This window comes from Scyliorhinus torazame, chromosome 7 (genome assembly GCF_047496885.1).
Source record: "Scyliorhinus torazame isolate Kashiwa2021f chromosome 7, sScyTor2.1, whole genome shotgun sequence".
NCBI lineage: Eukaryota > Metazoa > Chordata > Chondrichthyes > Carcharhiniformes > Scyliorhinidae > Scyliorhinus > Scyliorhinus torazame.
Genome location: NC_092713.1, coordinates 308,340,948 through 308,364,473, shown reverse-complemented (window position 1 = coordinate 308,364,473; position 23,526 = coordinate 308,340,948). Strand labels below are relative to the sequence as shown.

General features: G+C 61.4%; 1 protein-coding gene across 1 annotated transcript in view; it reads left to right on the top strand.

The window, feature by feature from the left end:
* The window catches only part of LOC140427496 (protein NDNF-like), a 53,393-nt gene that overhangs the window by 15,051 nt on the left and 14,816 nt on the right, over nucleotides 1-23,526 (top strand). The window contains exon 2 of the mRNA XM_072513005.1: nucleotides 2,352-2,577. Within this exon, the coding sequence (XP_072369106.1) occupies nucleotides 2,384-2,577 (194 nt within the window). The 5' untranslated portion in view covers nucleotides 2,352-2,383. The remainder of the gene's footprint in view (nucleotides 1-2,351; nucleotides 2,578-23,526) is intronic.

Genomic DNA, 23,526 nt, shown 5'->3' with positions numbered 1-23,526 from the left:
CGGGGTCTGCAGGCCTGTGAGTCTGTGAGTTGGGCCTGCGATTTAAGAGCTTTGAGTCGGGCCAAGCAGACTTTGGCAAAATGTCCTTTCTTGCCGCAGTCGCTGCAGGTCACGTTCCGGGCTGGCCAACGCTGCCTGAGGTGCTGTTGCTGGCCGCAGAAATAGCAAGACGGCCCCCCGGGTTGGGCGGGCAGTCGCGCGGCACAGGCCTGGGGCAACCTCGGGTCGGGTGACCACGAGGGACTCGCGTGGTCGGAGGGGAAAGCGTTTAAGCTCTGGAAAGCTATTTCTAAGGAGATGGATAGGTCGAGGGCGCCCTTTTTGAGCAGGCGCTGTCTTACATAGTTGGACCGGACTCCAGCCACATAGGTGTCCCGGACGGCGACTTCCATATGCTGCGAGGCCTTGATGTCCTTATAATTGCAGTTTCAAGCGAGTGCCTCAGGTCGCGTAGGTATTCCTCCAGCGATTCCCCGGGGCGTTGACGACGAGTGGTGAGGAGATGCCGCGTGAACACTTCGTTCACCGGCCTCATGTACTGCCTTTTCAGGATCGCGGCTGCGTCTGCGTACGTGGTCGTTTCCTCGATTAGTATGGAGATTCGGTGGCTCACCCGGGCATGGAGCAGACTCAGCTTCTGTTCCTCGGTGCGGGAGGGCGAGGAGGAGGCGGCGAGGTAGGCCTCAAAGCAGCGGAGCCAGTGCGAAAAGTTTCCTTTGGCTTCAGCTGTCTGTGAGTCGAGTTCCAGTCGATCAGGTTGGAGGGCTGCTTCCATCGCGATATTGTAGCTGATTAAATTGATGCGACCATCAATCCACACGAGACGGTGAGTAGAACTGAACAGTGGTTTTAATCAGTTAGATCTGTGCCTGCCTGCGACTGCTCTGTACTGAGTGCCGCCTACAGGCTGCAGATCTATATACCTCCCCCGAGGGGGCGGAGCCATAGGCAGAGCCCACAAAGGCACCAACCTAATACGATACAATGTAATGCAATACAGTGGTGAATGGTAGCCGTACTACATTCACCACACAAACATTCTGCAGGTGTAGTGTATTGTGGATAAGTGTGAGGGGGAAAGAAAAACATGGGGCTAGATTCGCCGTCCCGCCGCGCCAGATTTCTGGATCAGCTCGCCGGCAGGATGCTCCGGTTTCACCGGCTGGTCTATGGGGTTTCCCATTGTGGGGCAGCCCCACGCCGTCGGGGAAACCCCCGGGCTGCGGCAAAACGGAGCACCCCCGGCGGAGAATCCCGCCCAAGGAGTGGGAACGTCCACTGTGGTCCTTTATGCCTCAGAGATAGGCAGAGATGACACACCACCTTTTATGTGTTAACAAGAGTTTTATTCAATGCTTTAAAATGTCCGCTCTCATGTTTACAGCATCAGTCTGGCTCCTGTTTCGAAATGACGACACCCAGGTTTAACAAATCCGATACAGTGAGCAGTCAACAGACACACATTACCAAACACCGAACAATTGAACATTACCTCCACTTAATGAGAGGATATTGAAGGATGATGAAAAACAGTGACCCAGAGATATAAACTACATAATTTCCCGACAGTTTCAATGCAGGAAAAGAAATGCCTCAAACTGTTTTAGAGTTTGATAAATCGAGTACTCAAATAATGATAAAACATTTGTACGTAATACTGAAGTTTGGTCAAAGAGTTATGGATTTATGCAGAGAGAATGAGATGAGGATGTTTCGGGAGGAAATTCCAGAGCGTAGGGCCCAGGCACGATCTCCAATGACCGATTGATTAATAACACCTTCCAAACCCACGACCTTTACCATCTAGGAGGACAAGGCTCTCAAACACATGGGAACACCACCACCTGCAAGTTCCCCTCCAAGTCACTCAGCACCCTGACTTGGAAATATATCGTTGTTCCTTCGCCGTCACTGGGTCAAAGTCCTGGAGCTCCCTCCCTAACAGCACTGTGGGTGTACCTACACCACGGGGACTGCAGCGGTGCGAGGAGGCAGCACACCGCCCCCTTCTCCAGGGCAATTAGGAATGGGCAGTAAATGCTGATTTAGCCAGCGACTCCCTCATCCCAGGAAAGGATAAAACAATTGGGGGATGTGCAGGGGGCCAGAGTTGAAGGGGCGCAGGGATTTTGGATAGTTAAAGAGCTGGAGGAAATTGCAGAGACAGAGCAGGAGGTGAGGCCCCGAGGGACTTGAGCGGGAAGGTGAGAATTTTAAATTCAGTGGTACCTCAACAAGACAGAAGCCTGGAGAAAACTCATCAATGCAATATAGCAAGTCGGTGTGCGTTTTTTGGTGACAGATTTGAGGTTGCTGCGAAGACTGATTTAGCTATTTTTGTTTTGTTAAAGAACGTCGGGCTCCGGTGAGGAGTGTGTGGAACATGTTGCTTCCGGCCTGCAGGAACGTTCTCTCTCTGCAGCTTATCCTCAGCCTCGCTGGCTCCGCACAGAAGCTGCCAGGGAGAGATCTGACCGTTGTGCAAACTCTTTACAATCAGCTGACGCCCCAGGACCTGACAGCCATGCCAGATGGAACCGAAATCACCGGGTTTCTCCTGAAAGACACACCAAAGAGGTAACTCAAAGGCAGGACGGTCGGTCTTCCAGGCTAATCCCTGGGTAGGTGGGACTGTCCTGTGAGGAGAGATTGAGGAGACTGGTCCCGTATTAAAGATCAAAGAAAAGTACAGCACAGGAGCAGGCCCTTCAGCCCCCTAAGCCTGTGCCGACCATGCTGCCCGTCTAAACTACAATCTTCTACACTTCCTGGGTCCGTATCCCTCTATTCCCATCCTATTCATGTATTTGTCAAGATGCCCCTTAAATCACTATTGTCCCTGCTTCCACCACCTCCTCCTGCAGCAAGTTCCAGGCACCCACCACCCTCTGTGTAAAAAACTTGCCTCGTACATCTACTCTAAACCTTGCCCCTCACATCTTAAACCTATGCCCCCTAGTAATTGACCCCTCTACCCTGGGGAAAAGCCTCTGACTATCCACTCTGTCTATGCCCCTCATAATTTTGTAGACCTCTGTTAGGTCACCCCTCAACCTCCGTCGTTCCAGTGAGAACAAACCGAGTTTATTCAACCGCTCCTCATAGCTAATGCCCTCCATACCAGGCAACGTCCTGGTAAATCTCTTCTGCACCCTCTCTAAAGCCTCCACATCCTTCTGGTAGTGTGGCAACCAGAATTGAACACTGCACTCCAAGTGTGGCCTAACTAAGGTTCTATACAGCTGCAACATGACTTGCCAATTCTTATACTCAATGCCCCGGCCAATGAAGGCAAGCATGCCGTATGCCTTCTTGACTACCTTCTCCACCTGTGTTGCCCCTTTCAGTGACCTGTGGACCTGTACACCTAGATCTCTCTGACTTTCAATACTCTTGAGGGTTCTACCATTCACTGTATATTCCCAACCTGCATTAGACCTTCCAAAATGCATTACCTCACACTTGTCCGGATTAAACTCCATCTGCCATCTCTCCGCCCAAGTCTCCAAAGAACAAAGAAAAGTTACAGCACAGGAACAGGCCCTTCGGCCCTCCCAGCCCGCGCCGATCCAGATCCTCGATCTAAAACTGCCGCCTATTTTCTAAGGATCTGTATCCCTCTGCTCCCTGCCCATTCATGTATCTGTCTAGATGCATCTTAAATGATGCTGCCGTGCCCACCTCTACCACCTCCGCCGGCAATGCGTTCCAGGCACCCACCACCCTCTGCGTAAAGAAATTCTCTCGGGTTCAGAAAAGTGAGCGGCAATTTCATTCAAACAAAGAAGTCTTTTACAGGGCTCAACAGGGTAGATGCAGGAAGGATGTTTTCCCAGGCCTGGGGGGGTGGTGGGGGCGGGGGGCGGGGGGAGGCTCTGGGAGAAGGTGGGATGTCCAGAACCAATGGACACTGCCTCAGGATAAGGGACAGGATTGAGGAGGAATTTATTCACTCAGGGCGGGAGATCTTGAGAATTATCTCCCCGAGAAAGCTGCGGAGGGTTGTTCATTGGCTATCTTCGAGACTGAGCTCGATAGATTTCCAGACATTAAAGATATTAAGGGATGTGGGGATAGTGTGGGGAAAATGGCATTGAAGTTAACGATCAGCCATGGTCTCATTGAATGGCGGAGCAGGTTCAAAGGGCTGAATGGTCGCCTCCTATCCCCTTTCCCCTGTGTCCATTGGGAATCAGTGAGCTGGTCTGTGCAGCACGGTAGCACAGTGGTTAGCACAATTGCTTCACAGCTCCAGGGTCCCAGGTTCAATTCCCGCCTTGGGTCACTGTCTGTGCGGAGTCTACACATCCTCCCCGTGTGTGCGTGGGTTTCCTCCGGGTGCTCCGGTTTCCTCCCACAGTCCAAAGATGTGCAGGTTAGGTGGATTGACCATGATAGATTGCCCTAAGTGTCCAAAATTGCCCTTAGTGTTGGGTGGGGTTACTGGGTTATGGGGATAGGGTGGAGGTGTGGGCTTGGATGCGGTGCTCTTTCCAAGTGCCGCTGCAGACTCGATGGGCCGAATGGCCTCCTTCTGCACTGTAAATTCTATGATAACCTGTGATCAGAAGCCATCTCAGTCAGAATGAATCGAATCACAAAGCACAGGCGGAGGCCGCTCTGAACTTCTGAATTCCCCAGCGAATTGATTTAGATCTGTGTCCCTCTGCTTCCTGACTCTCCAGCCAATGGAAACAGCCTCTCTTTATACACTCCATAAAAATGCCTCACCATTTTAAATGCCTTGACTAAATCTCCTCCTGAACCTTCTCTGCTCTAAGGAGAACGATCCCAGTTTCTCCTAATCTCTGCACATAAATACAGCTCCTCGTTTGGCACTTTGGCGTAGGGAATAGGTGGAGGTTTATTTTTTGAGATGTCCAAAAGTGAACTCGAGGGGGGGGGCGGGGGGGATTGGGGGGGGGGGGGGGGGGGGGGGGGTGGGGGGGGGAGGGGGGGGGTGGAGGAAGGGCCTTAAGGTATTTGAAAAATTGTAAAATCAACAGGAATAATGGAGATGAACAATTTTTACAGCTGTTCTATCCAATCCAATTCAGTGACTCGTTTCTCCAGAGACAGTTTGAATGACAGAAACAAACTGGCTGGAGAGCACCTCAGGCACAAGACATGTTCCTCTACCACAGAATTGGAAATTTAGTTTACAATATCCAGCTTCCTTCTCTTTTAATGAAGTTTGGAATTTGGAATTCTGACTTCGGTTGATCAGATACCTCCTGCTCTCCCCATTCAGAATCATTACTCTGTTTATCCCTCAGATTCTCACCATTCTCCATCCAGATATCCCCCTCATGTCTCCATGCAGGCAAACTCACCGCCCTCTCCCCTCCGAACCCTTGTATTTTCCATTTAGACTCCTGCCCTCACTCTCCTCCCAGTCTCTGTCTCTGACTCTCCCAAAAACCTCACCCACTCTCCTACCCGGACCGCTCCCCACCCTTTCCCTAGGTCCTCCCCTGTTCTTCCAGACCCTCCCTCACTCTCCTCCCATATATTCCCCACACTCCTCCCAGACCCTCTCTCCCAATCTCCTCCCAGACCCCCTCCCTCACTCTCCTCCCAGACTCTCTCCCCCACTCTCCTCCAAGACCCTCTCACCCACTCTCTTCCCAGACCCTCTCTCCCACTCTCTGCCCAGAGCCTCTCCCCCACTCTCCTCCCAGACCCTCTCCCACTCTCCCCCAGACCCTCTCTCCCACTCTCCTCCCAGACCGCTGCCCTCACTCTCCTCCCAGACCCCCTCAACCACTCTCTTCCCAGACCCTCCCCCACTTTCCTCCCAGACCCTCTCCCACTCTCCCCCAGACCCTCTCTCCCACTCTCTTCCCAGACCCTCTCTCCCACTCTCCCCAAGACCCACTCTCTGCTCTCTTCCCAGACCCCCTCTCCCAATCTCCTCCAAGACACCCTCCTCCACTCTCCTCCCAGACCCTCTCCCACTCCCCTCCCAGACCCCCTCCTCCACTCTCCTCCCAGACCCCCTCCTCCACTCTCCTCCCAGACCCCCTCCTCCACACTCCTCCCAGACCCTCTCTCCCAATCTCCTCCCAGACCCCCTCCCTCACTCTCCTCCCAGACCCTCTCTCCCAATCTCCTCCCAGACCCTCCCTCACTCTCCTCCCAGACCCTCTCTCCCAATCTCCTCCCAGACCCCCTCCCTCACTCTCCTCCCAGACCCTCTCCCCCACTCTCCTCCCAGACCCTCTCCCACTCTCCCCCAGACCCTCTCTCCCACTCTCCTCCCAGACCGCTGCCCTCACTCTCCTCCCAGACCCCCTCAACCACTCTCTTCCCAGACCCTCACCCACTTTCCTCCCAGACCCTCTCCCACTCTCCCCCAGACCCTCTGTCCACTCTCTTCCCAGACCCTCTCTCCCACTCTCCCCAAGACCCACTCTCCGCTCTCTTCCCAGACCCCCTCTCCCAATCTCCTCCAAGACACCCTCCTCCACTCTCCTCCAAGACCCTCTCCCACTCCCCTCCCAGACCCCCTCCTCCACTCTCCTCCCAGACCCCCTCCCCCACTCTCCTCCCAGACCCCCTCCTCCACACTCCTCCCAGACCCTCTCTCCCAATCTCCTCCCAGACCCCCTCCCTCACTCTCCTCCCAGACCCTCGCTCCCAATCTCCTCCCAGACCCTCCCTCACTCTCCTCCCAGACCCTCTCTCCCAATCTCCTCCCAGACCCCCTCCCTCACTCTCCTCCCAGACCCTCTCTCCCAATCTCCTCCCAGACCCCCTCCCTCACTCTCCTCCAAGACCCTCTCTCCCAATCTCCTCCCAGACCCCCTCCCTCACTCTCCTCCCAGACCCTCTCTCCCAATCTCCTCCCAGACCCCCTCCCTCACTCTCCTCCAAGACCCTCTCTCCCACTCTCCTCCCAGACCCTCTCTCCCTCTCTCTTCACAGACCCTCTCCCACTCTCCTCCCAGACCCCCTCTCCCACTCTCTTCCCAGACCCTCTCTCCCACTCTCCCCCAGACCCTCTCCCACTCTCTTCCCAGACCCTCTCCCACTCTCCTCCCAGACCCCCTCTCCCACTCTCTTCCCAGACCCTCTCTCCCACTCTCCCCAGACCCTCTCCCACTCTCTTCCCAGACCCTCTCCCACTCTCCTCCCAGACCCTCTCTCCCACTCTCTTCCCAGACGCTCTCCCACTCTCCTCCCAGACCCCCTCTCCCACTCTCTTCCCAGACCCTCTCCCACTCTCCTCCCAGACCCTCTCTCCCACTCTCTTCCCAGACCCTCTCCCACTCTCCTCCCAGACCCCCTCTCCCACTCTCTTCCCAGATCCTCTCTCCCACTCTCCTCCCAGACCCCCTCCTCCACTCTCCTCCCAGACCCCCTCCTCCACTCTCCTCCCAGACCCCCTCCTCCACTCTCCTCCCAGACCCCCTCTCCCACTCTCTTCCCAGACCCCCCCCCACTCTCCTCCAAGACCCTCTCTCCCAGTCTCCTCCCAGACCCCCTCCCTCACTCTCCTCCCAGACTCTCTCTCCCACTCTGTTCCCAGACCCTCTCTCCCAATCTCCTCCCAGACCCCCTCCCTCACTCTCCTCCCAGACCTTCTCTCTCAATCTCCTCCCAGACCGCCACTCCCACTCTCTTCCCAGACCCTCTCCCACTCTCTTCCCAGACCCTCTCCCACTCTCCTCCCAGACCCTCTCCCACTCTCCCCCAGACCCTCTCCCACTCTCTTCCCAGACGCTCTCCCCCACTCTCCTCCCAGACCCCCTCCCCCACTCTCCTCCCAGACCCTCTCCCCCACTCTCCTCCCAGACCCTCTCTCCCACTCTCTTCCCAGACCCTCTCCCACTCTCCTCCCAGACCCTCTCTCCCACTCTCCTCCCAGACCCTCTCCCACTCTCCCCCAGACCCTCTCCCACTCTCTTCCCAGACCCTCTCCCACTCTCCTCCCAGACCTTCTCTCTCAATCTCCTCCCAGACCCTCTCCCACTCTCCTCCCAGACCCTCCCCCACTCTCTTCCCAAACCCTCTCTCCCACTCTCCTCCCAGACACCCTCCCTCACTCTCCTCCCAGACTCTCTCTCCCACTCTGTTCCCAGACCCTCTCTCCCAGTCTCCTCCCAGACCCCTCCCCCACTCTCCTCCCAGACCCCTGCCCTCACTCTCCTCCCAGACCCCCTCCCCCACTCTCCTCCCAGACCCCTGCCCTCACTCTCCTCCCAGACCCCCTCCCCCACTCTCCTCCCAGACCCCCTCCCCACTCTCCTCCCAGACCCCTGCCCTCAGTCTCCTCCCAGACCCCCTCCCCCACTCTCCTCCCAGACCCCCTCCCCCACTCTCCTCCCGGACCCCTGCCCTCACTCTCCTCCCAGACCCCCTCCCCCACTCTCCTCCCAGACCCCCTCCACCACTCTCCTCCCAGACCCCCTCCCCCACTCTCCTCCCAGACCCCCTCCCCCACTCTCCTCCCAGACCCCTGCCCTCACTCTCCTCCCAGACCCCCTCCCCTACTCTCCTCCCAGACCCCCTCCCCACTCTCCTCCCAGACCCCTACCCTCACTCTCCTCCCAGACCCCCACCCCCACTCTCCTCCCAGACCCTCTCCCCCACTCTCCTCCCAGACCCCTGTCCTCACTCTCCTCCCAGACCCCTGCCCTCACCCTCCTCCCAGACACCCTCCCTCACTCTCCTCCCAGACCCCCACCCCCACTCTCCTCCCAGACCCTCTCCCCCACTCTCCTCCCAGACCCTCTCCCACTCTCTTCCCAGACCGCCTCTCCCACTCTCTTCCCAGACCCTCTCCCACTCTCTTCCCAGACCCTCTCCCACTCTCCTCCCAGACCTTCTCTCTCAATCTCCTCCCAAACCCTCTCTCCCACTCTCCTCCCAGACACCCTCCCTCACTCTCCTCCCAGACTCTCTCTCCCACTCTGTTCCCAGACCCTCTCTCCCAGTCTCCTCCCAGACCCCCTCCCCCACTCTCCTCCCAGACCCCTGCCCTCACTCTCCTCCCAGACCCCCTCCCCACTCTCCTCCCAGACCCCTGCCCTCACTCTCCTCCCAGACCCCCTCCCCCACTCTCCTCCCAGACCCCCTCCCCACTCTCCTCCCAGACCCCTGCCCTCACTCTCCTCCCAGACCCCCTCCCCCACTCTCCTCCCAGACCCCCTCCCCCACTCTCCTCCCGGACCCCTGCCCTCACTCTCCTCCCAGACCCCCTCCCCCACTCTCCTCCCAGATCCCCTCCACCACTCTCCTCCCAGACCCCCTCCCCCACTCTCCTCCCAGACCCCCTCCCCCACTCTCCTCCCAGACCCCTGCCCTCACTCTCCTCCCAGACCCCCTCCCCTACTCTCCTCCCAGACCCCCTCCCCACTCTCCTCCCAGACCCCTACCCTCACTCTCCTCCCAGACCCCCACCCCCACTCTCCTCCCAGACCCTCTCCCCCACTCTCCTCCCAGACCCCTGTCCTCACTCTCCTCCCAGACCCCTGCCCTCACCCTCCTCCCAGACACCCTCCCTCACTCTCCTCCCAGACCCCCACCCCCACTCTCCTCCCAGACCCTCTCCCCCACTCTCCTCCCAGACCCTCTCCCACTCTCTTCCCAGACCGCCTCTCCCACTCTCTTCCCAGACCCTCTCCCACTCTCCTCCCAGACCCCTGTCCTCACTCTCCTCACAGACCTTCTCTCCCAATCTCCTCCCAGATCCCCTCCTCCACTCTCCTCCCAGACCCTCTCCCACTCTCTTCCCAGACCGCCTCTCCCACTCTCTTCCCAGACCCACTTTCCACTCTCTTCCCAGACCCTCTCTCCAAATCTCCTCCCAGACACCCTCCTCCACTCTCCTCCCAGACCCTCTCCCCCACTCTCCTCCCAGACCCTCTCCCACTCTCCTCCCAGACCGCCTCTCCCACTCTCTTCCCAAACCCTCTCTCCCACTCTCCTCACAGACCCCCTCCCCCACTCTCCTCCCAGACCCCCTCCCCACTCTCCTCCCAGACCCTCTCCCCCACACTCCTCCCAGACCCCTGCCCTCACTCTCCTCCCAGACCCCCTCCCCCACTCTCCTCCCAGACCCCCTCCCCACTCTCCTCCCAGACCCCTACCCTCACTCTGCTCCCAGACCCCCACCCCCACTCTCCTCCCAGACCCCCTCCCCACTCTCCTCCCAGACCCCTACCCTCACTCTGCTCCCAGACCCTCTCCCCACTCTGCTCCCAGACCCTCTCCCCCACTCTCCTCCCAGAGCTTCTCTCTCAATCTCCTCCCAGATCCCCTTCTCCACTCTCCTCCCAGATCCTCTCTCCCACTCTCTTCCCAGACCGCCTCTCCCACTCTCTTCCCAGACCCTCTCCCCCACTCTCCTCCCAGACCTTCTCTCTCAATCTCCTCCCAGATCCCCTTCTCCACTCTCCTCCCAGACCCTCTCTCCCACTCTCTTCCCAGACCCTCTCTCCCACTCTCCCCCAGACCCTCTCCCACTCTCTTCCCAGACCCTCTCTCCCACTCTCCTCCCAGACCCCTGCCCTCACTCTCCTCCCAGACCCCCTCCCCCACTCTCCTCCCAGACCCCCTCCCCACTCTCCTCCCAGACCCCTACCCTCACTCTCCTCCCAGACCCCCACCCCCACTCTCCTCCCAGAACCTCTGCCCCACTCTCCTCCCAGACCCCTGTCTCCACTCTCCTCCCAGACCCCCTCCTCCACTCTCCTCCCAGACCCCCTCCTCCACTCTCCTCCCAGACCCTCTCCCACTCTCTTCCCAGACCCTCCCCCACTCTCCTCCAAGACCCTCTCTCCCAGTCTCCTCCCAGACCCCCTCCCTCACTCTCCTCCCAGACTCTCTCTCCCACTCTGTTCCCAGACCCTCTCTCCCAATCTCCTCCCAGACCCCCTCCCTCACTCTCCTCCCAGACCTTCTCTCTCAATCTCCTCCCAGACCGCCTCTCCCACTCTCTTCCCAGACCCCCTCCCACTCTCTTCCCAGACCCTCTCCCACTCTCCTCCCAGACCCTCTCCCACTCTCCCCCAGACCCTCTCCCACTCTCTTCCCAGACCCGCTCCCACTCTCCTCCCAAACCCTCTCTCCCAATCTCCTCCCAGACCCTCCACCACTCTCCTCCCAGACCCCCTCCCCCACTCTCCTCCCAGACCCCCTCCCCCACTCTCCTCCCAGACCCTCTCTCCCACTCTCCTCCCAGACCCTCTCTCCCAATCTCCTCCCAGACCCTCCACCACTCTCCTCCCAGACCCCCTCCCCCACTCTCCTCCCAGACCCCCTCCCCCACTCTCCTCCCAGACCGCTGCCCTCACTCTCTTCCCAGACCCTCCCCCACTTTCCTCCCAGACCCGCTCCCACTCTCCCCCAGACCCCCTGTCCACTCTCTTCCCAGACCCTCTCTCCCACTCTCCCCAAGACCCACTCTCCGCTCTCTTCCCAGTCCCCCTCTCCCAATCTCCTCCCAGACACCCTCCTCCACTCTCCTCCCAGACCCTCTCCCACTCTCCTCCCAGACCCTCTCTCCCAATCTCCTCCCAGACCCTCCCTCACTCTCCTCCAAGACCCTCTCTCCCAATCTCCTCCCAGACCCCCTCCCTCACTCTCCTCCCAGACCCTCTCTCCCAATCTCCTCCCAGACCCCCTCCCTCACTCTCCTCCCAGACCCTCTCTCCCACTCTCCTCTCAGACCCCCTCCCCCACTCTCCTCCCAGACCCTCTCCCACTCTCCTCCCAGACCCACTCTCCCACTCTCTTCCCAGACCCTCTCTCCCACTCTCCCCCAGACCCATTCCCACTCTCTTCCCAGACCCTCTCTCCCACTCTCTTCCCAGATCCTCTCTCCCACTCTCCTCCCAGACCCCCTCCTCCACTCTCCTCCCAGACCCTCTCCCACTCTCCTCCCAGACCCCCTCTCCCACTCTCTTTCCAGACCCTCCCCCACTCTCCTCCAAGACCCTCTCTCCCAGTCTCCTCCCAGACCCCCTCCCTCACTCTCCTCCCAGACTCTCTCTCCCACTCTGTTCCCAGACCCTCTCTCCCAATCTCCTACCAGACCCCCTCCCTCACTCTCTTCCCAGACCCTCTCCCCCACTCTCCTCCCAGACCCCCTCCCCCACTCTCCTCCCAGACCCTCTCCCCCACTCTCCTCCCAGACCCTCTCCCCACTCTCCTCCCAGACCCCCTCCCCCACTCTCCTCCCAGACCCCTACCCTCACTCTCCTCCCAGACCCCCACCCCCACTCTCCTCCCAGACCCTCTCCCCCACTCTCCTCCCAGACCCTCTCTCCCACTCTCTTCCCAGACCCTCTCCCACTCTCCTCCCAGACCCTCTCTCCCACTCTCCTCCCAGACCCTCTCCCACTCTCCCCCAGACCCTCTCCCACTCTCTTCCCAAACCCTCTCTCCCACTCTCCTCCCAGACCCCCTCCCTCACTCTCCTCCCAGACTCTCTCTCCCACTCTGTTCCCAGACCCTCTCTCCCAGTCTCCTCCCAGACCCCCTCCCCCACTCTCCTCCCAGACCCCTGCCCTCACTCTCCTCCCAGACCCCCTCCCCCACTCTCCTCCCAGACCCCCTCCCCCACTCTCCTCCCAGACCCCTGCCCTCACTCTCCTCCCAGACCCCCTCCCCCACTCTCCTCCCAGACCCCCTCCCCCACTCTCCTCCCAGACCCCTGCCCTCACTCTCCTCCCAGACCCCCACCCCCACTCTCCTCCCAGACCCCCTCCACCACTCTCCTCCCAGACCCCCTCCCCCACTCTCCTCCCAGGCCCCCTCCCCCACTCTCCTCCCAGACCCATGCCCTCACTCTCCTCCCAGACCCCCTCCCCCACTCTCCTCCCAGACCCCCTCCCCACTCTCCTCCCAGACCCCTACCCTCACTCTCCTCCCAGACCCCCTCCCCACTCTCCTCCCAGACCCCTACCCTCACTCTCCTCCCAGACCCCCACCCCCACTCTCCTCCCAGAACCTCTCCCCCACTCTCCTCCCAGACCCCTGTCTCCACTCTCCTCCCAGACCCCCTCCTCCACTCTCCTCCCAGACCCCCTCCTCCACTCTCCTCCCAGACCCTCTCCCACTCTCTTCCCAGACCCTCCCCCACTCTCCTCCAAGACCCTCTCTCCCAGTCTCCTCCCAGACCCCCTCCCTCACTCTCCTCCCAGACTCTCTCTCCCACTCTGTTCCCAGACCCTCTCTCCCAATCTCCTCCCAGACCCCCTCCCTCACTCTCCTCCCAGACCTTCTCTCTCAATCTCCTCCCAGACCGCCTCTCCCACTCTCTTCCCAGACCCTCTCCCACTCTCTTCCCAGACCCTCTCCCACTCTCCTCCCAGACCCTCTCCCACTCTCCCCCAGACCCTCTCCCACTCTCTTCCCAGACCCGTTCCCACTCTCCTCCCAAACCCTCTCTCCCAATCTCCTCCCAGACCCTCCACCACTCTCCTCCCAGACCCCCTCCCCCACTCTCCTCCCAGACCCCCTCCCCCACTCTCCTCCCAGACCCTCTCTCCCACTCTCCTCCCAGACCCTCTCTCCCAATCTCCTCCCAGACCCTCCACCACTCTCCTCCCAGACCCCCTCCCCCACTCTCCTCCCAGACCCCCTCCCCCACTCTCCTCCCAGACCGCTGCCCTCACTCTCTTCCCAGACCCTCCCCCACTTTCCTCCCAGACCCGCTCCCACTCTCCCCCAGACCCTCTGTCCACTCTCTTCCCAGACCCTCTCTCCCACTCTCCCCAAGACCCACTCTCCGCTCTCTTCCCAGACCCCCTCTCCCAATCTCCTCCCAGACACCCTCCTCCACTCTCCTCCCAGACCCTCTCCCACTCTCCTCCCAGACCCTCTCTCCCAATCTCCTCCCAGACCCTCCCTCACTCTCCTCCAAGACCCTCTCTCCCAATCTCCTCCCAGACCCCCTCCCTCACTCTCCTCCCAGACCCTCTCTCCCAATCTCCTTCCAGACCCCCTCCCTCACTCTCCTCCCAGACCCTCTCTCCCACTCTCCTCTCAGACCTCCTCCCCCACTCTCTTCCCAGACCCTCTCTCCCACTCTCTTCCCAGATCCTCTCTCCCACTCTCCTCCCAGACCCCCTTCTCCACTCTCCTCCCAGACCCTCTCCCACTCTCCTCCCAGACCCCCTCTCCCACTCTCTTTCCAGACCCTCCCCCACTCTCCTCCAAGACCCTCTCTCCCAGTCTCCTCCCAGACCCCCTCCCTCACTCTCCTCCCAGACTCTCTCTCCCACTCTGTTCCCAGACCCTCTCTCCCAATCTCCTCCCAGACCCCCTCCCTCACTCTCTTCCCAGACCCTCTCCCCCACTCTCCTCCCAGACCCCCTCCCCCACTCTCCTCCCAGACCCTCTCCCCCACTCTCCTCCCAGACCCTCTCCCCACTCTCCTCCCAGACCCCCTCCCCCACTCTCCTCCCAGACCCCTACCCTCACTCTCCTCCCAGACCCCCACCCCCACTCTCCTCCCAGACCCTCTCCCCCACTCTCCTCCCAGACCCTCTCTCCCACTCTCTTCCCAGACCCTCTCCCACTCTCCTCCCAGACCCTCTCTCCCACGCTCCTCCCAGACCCTCTCCCACTCTCCCCCAGACCCTCTCCCACTCTCTTCCCAAACCCTCTCTCCCACTCTCCTCCCAGACCCCCTCCCTCACTCTCCTCCCAGACTCTCTCTCCCACTCTGTTCCCAGACCCTCTCTCCCAGTCTCCTCCCAGACCCCCTCCCCCACTCTCCTCCCAGACCCCTGCCCTCACTCTCCTCCCAGACCCCCTCCCCCACTCTCCTCCCAGACCCCCTCCCCCACTCTCCTCCCAGACCCCTGCCCTCACTCTCCTCCCAGACCCCCTCCCCCACTCTCCTCCCAGACCCCCTCCACCACTCTCCTCCCAGACCCCCTCCCCCACTCTCCTCCCAGACCCCCTCCCCCACTCTCCTCCCAGACCCATGCCCTCACTCTCCTCCCAGACCCCCTCCCCCACTCTCCTCCCAGACCCCCTCCCCACTCTCCTCCCAGACCCCTACCCTCACTCTCCTCCCAGACCCCCACCCTCACTCTGCTCCCAGACCCTCTCCCCCACTCTGCTCCCAGACCCTCTCCCCCACTCTCCTCCCAGACCTTCTCTCTCAATCTCCTCCCAGATCCCCTTCTCCACTCTCCTCCCAGACCCTCTCTCCCACTCTCTTCCCAGACCGCCTCTCCCACTCTCTTCCCAGACCCTCTCCCCCACTCTCCTCCCAGACCTTCTCACTCAATCTCCTCCCAGATCCCCTTCTCCACTCTCCTCCCAGACCCTCTCTCCCACTCTCTTCCCAGACCCTCTCTCCCACTCTCCCCCAGATCCTCTCCCACTCTCTTCCCAGACCCTCTCTCCCACTCTCCTCCCAGACCCCTGCCCTCACTCTCCTCCCAGACCCCCTCCCCCACTCTCCTCCCAGACCCCCTCCCCACTCTCCTCCCAGACCCCTACCCTCGCTCTCCTCCCAGACCCCCACCCCCACTCTCCTCCCAGACCCTCTCCCCCACTCTCCTCCCAGACCCCTGTCCTCACTCTCCTCCCAGACCTTCTCTCCCAATCTCCTCCCAGATCCCCTCCTCCACTCTCCTCCCAGACCCTCTCCCACTCTCTTCCCAGACCGCCTCTCCCACTCTCTTCCCAGACCCCCTGTCCCACTCTCTTCCCAGACACTCTCTCCCACGCACCCCCAGACCCTCTCTCCAAATCTCCTCCCAGACCCCCTCCCTCACTCTCTTCCCATACCGCCTCTCCCACTCTCTTCCCAGACCCTCTCCCACTCTCCTCCCAGACCCCTGTCCTCACTCTCCTCCCAGACCTTCTCTCCCAATCTCCTCCCAGATCCCCTCCTCCACTCTCCTCCCAGACCCTCTCCCACTCTCTTCCCAGACCGCCTCTCCCACTCTCTTCCCAGACCCACTTTCCACTCTCTTCCCAGACCCTCTCTCCCACTCTCTTCCCAGACACTCTCTTCCACGCACCCCCAGACCCTCTCTCCAAATCTCCTCCCAGACACCCTCCTCCACTCTCCTCCCAGACCCTCTCCCCCACTCTCCTCCAAGACCCTCTCCCACTCTCCTCCCAGACCGCCTCTCCCACTCTCTTCCCAGACCCTCTCCCCCACTCTCCTCCCAGACCTTCTCTCTCAATCTCCTCCCAGATCCCCTTCTCCACTCTCCTCCCAGACCCTCTCTCCCACTCTCTTCCCAGACCCTCTCTCCCACTCTCCCCCAGACCCTCTCCCACTCTCTTCCCAGACCCTCTCTCCCACTCTCCTCCCAGACCCCTGCCCTCACTCTCCTCCCAGACCCCCTCCCCCACTCTCCTCCCAGACCCCCTCCCCACTCTCCTCCCAGACCCCTACCCTCACTCTCCTCCCAGACCCCCACCCCCACTCTCCTCCCAGACCCTCTCCCCCACTCTCCTCCCAGACCCCTGTCCTCACTCTCCTCCCAGACCTTCTCTCCCAATCTCCTCCCAGATCCCCTCCTCCACTCTCCTCCCAGACCCTCTCCCACTCTCTTCCCGGACCGCCTCTCCCACTCTCTTCCCAGACCCTCTCCCACTCTCCTCCCAGACCCCCTGTCCCACTCTCTTCCCAGACACTCTCTCCCACGCACCCCCAGACCCTCTCTCCAAATCTCCTCCCAGACCCCCTCCCTCACTCTCTTCCCATACCGCCTCTCCCACTCTCTTCCCAGACCCTCTCCCACTCTCCTCCCAGACCCCTGTCCTCACTCTCCTCCCAGACCTTCTCTCGCAATCTCCTCCCAGATCCCCTCCTCCACTCTCCTCCCAGACCCTCTCCCACTCTCTTCCCAGACCGCCTCTCCCACTCTCTTCCCAGACCCACTTTCCACTCTCTTCCCAGACCCTCTCTCCCACTCTCTTCCCAGACACTCTCTTCCACGCACCCCCTGACCCTCTCTCCAAATCTCCTCCCAGACACCCTCCTCCACTCTCCTCCCAGACCCTCTCCCACTCTCCCCGCAGACCCCCTCTCCCTCTCTCTTCCCAGACCCTTGTGGTAGTATGCATTAGGGGTCATGTGGGACTGTGAAGCCGTGATGTCATTGGCTGACAGATCCCGGGTCCTGGTTGGACGTTGACCTCTAGCTCCGCCCTGAAGTCGGAGTATAAGTACCAGGAGTCCTCCCCCGCAGGCAGTCTACTACAGAACTGCGGGGGAACAGTCACGCTTAATAAATTGTAGCGCACAAAGACTCCGAGAGACGAATAGAGTGAAGTCGATGAGGCTTTATTAAGCGTGACTGTTCCCCCGCAGTTCAGTAGTAGACTGCCTGCGGGGGAGGTCTCCTGGTACTTATATTCCGCCTTCAGGGCGGAGCTAGAGGTCAACGTCCAACCAGGACCCGGGATCTGTCAGCCAATTACATCACGGCTTCACAGTCCCACATGACCCCTAATGCATACTACCACAACCCTCTCTCCCACTCTCCTCCCAGACCCCCTCCCCCACTCTCCTCCCAGACCCTCTCCCACTCTCCTCCCAGACCCCCTCTCCCTCTCTCTTCCCAGATCCTCTCACCCACTCTCCTCCCAGACCCGCTCCCTCACTCTACTCCCAGACCCTCTCACCCACTCTCCTCCCAGACCCTCTCTCCCACTCTACTCCCAGACCCTCGCCCCCATTCTCCTACTCGTCCCTCCCCTCCCACTCTCCTCCCAGACCCTCCCCTCCCACTCTCCTCCCAGACCGTCCCTCACACCCTCCTCCTCGACCCTCCCTCCCACGCTCCTCCCAAACCCCCTCCCCCACTCTCCTCCCAGACCCCCTCCTCCACTCTCCTCCCAGACCCTCTCCCCCACTCTCCTCCCACACCCTCTCACCCACTCTCCTCCCAGACCGCCTCTCCCACTCTCCTCCCAGACCCTCTCCCACTCTCTTCCCAGACCCTCTCTCCCAATCGCCTCCCAGACCCTCTCCCACTCTCTTCCCAGACCCTCTCTCCCACGCACCCCCAGACTCTCTCTCCCAATCTCCGCCCAGACCCTCTCACCCACGCTCCTCCCAAACCCCCTCCCCCACTCTCCTCCCAGACCCCCTCCTCCACTCTCCTCCCAGACCCTCTCCCCCACTCTCCTCCCAGACCCTCGCCCCCCACTCTCTTCCCAGACCCTCTCACCCACTCTCCTCCCAGACCCTCTCCCTCTCTCCTCCCAGACCCTCTCTCCCAATCTCCTCCCAGACCCTCTCTCCCAATCTCCTCCCAGACCCCCTCCCTCACTCTCCTCCCAGACCCTCTCTCCCATTCTCCTCCCAGACCCCCTCCCCCACTCTCTTCCCAAACCCTCTCCCTCACTCTCCTCCCAGACCTTGTCTCCCAATCTCCTCCCAGACCCTCTCCCTCACTCTCCTCCCAGACCCTCTCCCACTCTCCTCCCAGACCCTCTCCCCCACTCTCCTCCCAGACCCTCTCCCCCACTCTCCTCCCAGACTCTCTCCCCCACTCTCCTCCCAGACCCTCTCCCCCACTCTCCTCCCAGACCCTCTCCCCCACTCTCCTCCAAGACCCCCTCCTCCACTCTCCTCCAAGACCCTCTCCCACTCTCTTCCCAAACCCTCTCCCCCACTCTCCTCACAGACCCTCTCCCACTCTCCTCCCAGACCCCCTCCCCCACTCTCCTCACAGACCCCCTCCCCCACTCTCTTCCCAGACCCTCTCACCCACTCTCCTCCCAGACCCTCTCCCAATCTCCTCCCAGACCCTCTCTCCCAATCTCCTCCCAGACCCCCTCCCTCACTCTCCTCCCAGACCCTCTCCCACTCTCCTCCCAGACCCTCTCTCCCAATCTCCTCCCAGACTCTCTCCCCCACTCTCCTCCCAGACCCTCTCCCCCACTCTCCTCCAAGACCCCCTCCTCCACTCTCCTCCCAGACCCTCTCCCACTCTCTTCCCAAACCCTCTCCCCCCAGACCCCCTCCCCACTCTCCTCCCAGACCCTCTCCCCCACACTCCTCCCAGACCCCTGCCCTCACTCTCCTCCCAGACCTTGTCCCCCACTCTCCTCCCAGACCCCCTCCCTCACTCTCCTCCCAGACCCTCTCCCCCACTCTCCTCCCAGACCCCTGCCCTCACTCTCCTCCCAGACCCCCTCCCCCACTCTCCTCCCAGACCCCCTCCCCACTCTCCTCCCAGACCCCTACCCTCACTCTGCTCCCAGACCCCCACCCCCACTCTCCTCCCAGACCCCCTCCCCACTCTCCTCCCAGACCCCTACCCTCACTCTGCTCCCAGACCCTCTCCCCCACTCTGCTCCCAGACCCTCTCCCCCACTCTCCTCCCAGACCTTCTCTCTCAATCTCCTCCCAGATCCCCTTCTCCACTCTCCTCCCAGACCCTCTCTCCCACTCTCTTCCCAGACCCTCTCTCCCACTCTCCCCCAGACCCTCTCCCACTCTCTTCCCAGACCCTCTCCCCCACTCTCCTCCCAGACCCCTGCCCTCACTCTCCTCCCAGACCCCCTCCCCCACTCTCCTCCCAGACCCCCTCCCCACTCTCCTCCCAGACCCCTACCCTCACTCTCCTCCCAGACCCCCACCCCACTCTCCTCCCAGACCCCTACCCCCACTCTCCTCCCAGACCCCCTCCCCACTCTCCTCCCAGACCCCTACCCCCACTCTCCTCCCAGACCCTCTCCCCCACTCTCCTCCCAGACCCTCTCCCCCACTCTCTTCCCAGACCCTCTCCCCCACTCTCCTCCCAGACCCCTGTCCTCACTCTCCTCCCAGACCTTCTCTCCCAATCTCCTCCCAGATCCCCTCCTCCACTCTCCTCCCAGACCCTCTCCCACTCTCTTCCCAGACCGCCTCTCCCACTCTCTTCCCAGACCCTCTCCCACTCTCCTCCCAGACCCCCTGTCCCACTCTCTTCCCAGACACTCTCTCCCACGCACCCCCAGACCCTCTCTCCAAATCTCCTCCCAGACCCCCTCCCTCACTCTCTTCCCATACCGCCTCTCCCACTCTCTTCCCAGACCCTCTCCCACTCTCCTCCCAGACCCCTGTCCTCACTCTCCTCTCAGACCTTCTCTCCCAATCTCCTCCCAGATCCCCTCCTCCACTCTCCTCCCAGACCCTCTCCCACTCTCTTCCCAGACCGCCTCTCCCACTCTCTTCCCAGACCCACTTTCCACTCTCTTCCCAGACCCTCTCTCCCCACTCTCTTCCCAGACACTCTCTTCCACGCACCCCCAGACCCTCTCTCCAAATCTCCTCCCAGACACCCTCCTCCACTCTCCTCCCAGACCCTCTCCCACTCTCCCCCGCAGACCCCCTCTCCCTCTCTCTTCCCAGACCCTTGTGGTAGTATGCATTAGGGGTCATGTGGGACTGTGAAGCCGTGATGTCATTGGCTGACTGATCCCGGGTCCTGGTTGGACGTTGACCTCTAGCTCCGCCCTGAAGTCGGAGTATAAGTACCAGGAGTCCTCCCCCGCAGGCAGTCTACTACTGAACTCCGGGGGAACAGTCACGCTTAATAAAGCCTCATCGACTTCACTCTATTCGTCTCTCGGAGTCTTTGTGCGCTACAATTTATTAAGCGTGACTGTTCCCCCGCAGTTCAGTAGTAGACTGCCTGCGGGGGAGGACTCCTGGTACTTATATTCCGCCTTCAGGGCGGAGCTAGAGGTCAACGTCCAACCAGGACCCGGGATCTGTCAGCCAATTACATCACGGCTTCACAGTCCCACATGACCCCTAATGCATACTACCACAACCCTCTCTCCCACTCTCCTCCCAGACCCCCTCCCCCACTCTCCTCCCAGACCCTCTCCCACTCTCCTCCCAGACCCCCTCTCCCTCTCTCTTCCCAGATCCTCTCACCCACTCTCCTCCCAGACCCGCTCCCTCACTCTACTCCCAGACCCTCCACCACTCTCTTCCCAGACCCTCTCACCCACTCTCCTCCCAGACCCTCTCTCCCACTCTACTCCCAGACCCTCGCCCCCATTCTCCTACTCGTCCCTCCCCTCCCACTCTCCTCCCAGACCCTCCCCTCCCACTCTCCTCCCAGACCGTCCCTCACACCCTCCTCCCCGACCCTCCCTCCCACTCTCCTCCCAGACCGCCTCTCCCACTCTCCTCCCAGACCCTCTCCCACTCTCTTCCCAGACCCTCTCTCCCAATCGCCTCCCAGACCCTCTCCCACTCTCTTCCCAGACCCTCTCTCCCACGCACCCCCAGACTCTCTCTCCCAATCTCCTCCCAGACCCTCTCACCCACGCTCCTCCCACACCCCCTCTCCCAATCTCCTCCCAGACCCTCCCTCCCACTCTCCCCCACACCCTCTCACCCACTCTCCTCCCAGACCGCCTCTCCCACTCTCTTCCCAGACCCTCTCTCCCAATCGCCTCCCAGACCCTCTCCCACTCTCTTCCCAGACCCTCTCTCCCACGCACCCCCAGACCCTCTCACCCACTCTCCTCCCAGACCCCCTCCCCCACTCTACTCCCAGACCCTCGCCCCCCACTCTCTTCCCAGACCCTCTCCCACTCTCTTCCCAGACCCTCTCTCCCAATCGCCTCCCAGACCCTCTCCCACTCTCTTCCCAGACCCTCTGTCCCACGCACCCCCAGACCCTCTCACCCACTCTCCTCCCAGACCCTCTCACCCACTCTCTTCCCAGACCCTCTCTCCCAATCTCCTCCCACACCCCCTCTCCCTCTCTCTTCCCAGACCCTCTCTCCCAATCTCCTCCCAGACCCCCTCCCTCACTCTCCTCCCAGACCTTCTCTCCCAATCTCCTCCCAGACCCCCTCCCTCACTCTCCTCCCAGACCCTCTCCCACTCTCCTCCCAGACCCTCTCTCCCACTCTCTTCCCAGACCCTCTCCCTCACTCTCTTCCCAAACCCTCTCACCCACTCTCCTCCCAGACCCCCTCCCCCACTCTCCTCCCAGACCCTCTCTCCCAATCTCCTCCCAGACCCCCTCCCTCACTCTCCTCCCAGACCTTGTCTCCCAATCTCCTCCCAGACCCCCTCCCTCACTCTCCTCCCAGACCCTCTCCCACTCTCCTCCCAGACCCTCTCTCCCAATCTCCTCCCAGACCCTCCCTCACTCTCCTCCCAGACCTTGTCTCCCAATCTCCTCCCAGACCCCCTCCCTCACTCTCCTCCCAGACCCTCTCCCAATCTCCTCCCAGACCCTCTCCCAATCTCCTCCCAGACCCTCCCTCACTCTCCTCCCAGACCCTCCACCACTCTCTTCCCAGACCCTCTCACCCACTCTCCTCCCAGACCCTCTCTCCCACTCTACTCCCAGACCCTCCCTCACTCTCCTCCCAGACCCCCTCCCCCACTCTCCTCCCAGACCCCCTCCCTCACTCTCCTCCCAGACCCTCTCTCCCACTCTACTCCCAGACCCTCCCTCACTCTCCTCCCAGACCCCTGCCCTCACTCTCCTCCCAGACCCCCTCTCCCACTCTCCTCCCAGACCCTCCCCTCCCACCCTCCTCCCCGACCCTCCCTCCCACGCTCCTCCCAAACCCCCTCCCCCACTCTCCTCCCAGACCCCCTCCTCCATTCTCCTCCCAGACCCCCTCTCCCACTCTCCTCTCACACCCCCACTCCCAATCTCCTCCCAGACCCTCCCTCCCACTCTCCCCCACACCCTCTCTCCCACTCTCCTCCCAGACCGCCTCTCCCAATCTCCTCCCAGACCCTCCCTGCCACTCTCCCCCAGACCCTCTCTCCCACTCTCCCCCAGACCCTCCCCCCCCACTCTCCCCCAGACCCTCTCTCCCACTCTCTCCCAGACCCTTCCTCCCACTCTCCCCCAGACCCTCTCTCCCAGTCTCTCCCAGGCCCTCTCACCCACTCTCTCCCAGACCCTCCCTCCCACTCTCCCCCAGACCCTCCCTCCCACTCTCCCCCAGACCCTCCCTCCCACTCTCCCCCAGACCCTCTCTCCCTCTCTCCTCCCAGACCCTCTCCCTCTCTCCTCCCAGACCCTCCCTCCCACTCTCCCCCAGACCCTCTCTCCCTCTCTCCTCCCAGACCCTCTCCCTCTCTCCTCCCAGACCCTCCCTCCCACTCTCCCCCAGACCCTTCCTCCCACTCTCCCCCAGACCCTCTCTCCCAGTCTCCCCCAGACCCTCTCTCCCTCTCTCCTCCCAGACCCTCCCTCCCACTCTCCCCCAGACCCTCTCTCCCTCTCTCCCCCCAGACCCTCCCTCCCACTCTCCCCCAGACCCTTCCTCCCACTCTCCCCCAGACCCTCTCTCCCAGTCTCTCCCAGACCCTCCCTCCCACTCTCCCCCAGACCCTCTCTCCCTCTCTCCTCCCAGACCCTCTCCCACTCTGTTCCCTGACCCTCTCCCCCCTCTCTCCTCACAAACTCTTTCCCATTCTCCTCTGAGTACTTCTCCCCACGCTCCCCCAGACCCGCCCTCCTCTCCTCCCAGACACTCTCTCCCACTCTCCCCCAGACCCTCTCTCCCCACGCTCCCCCAGACCCGCCCTCATCTCCTCCCAGACACTCTCTCCCTCTC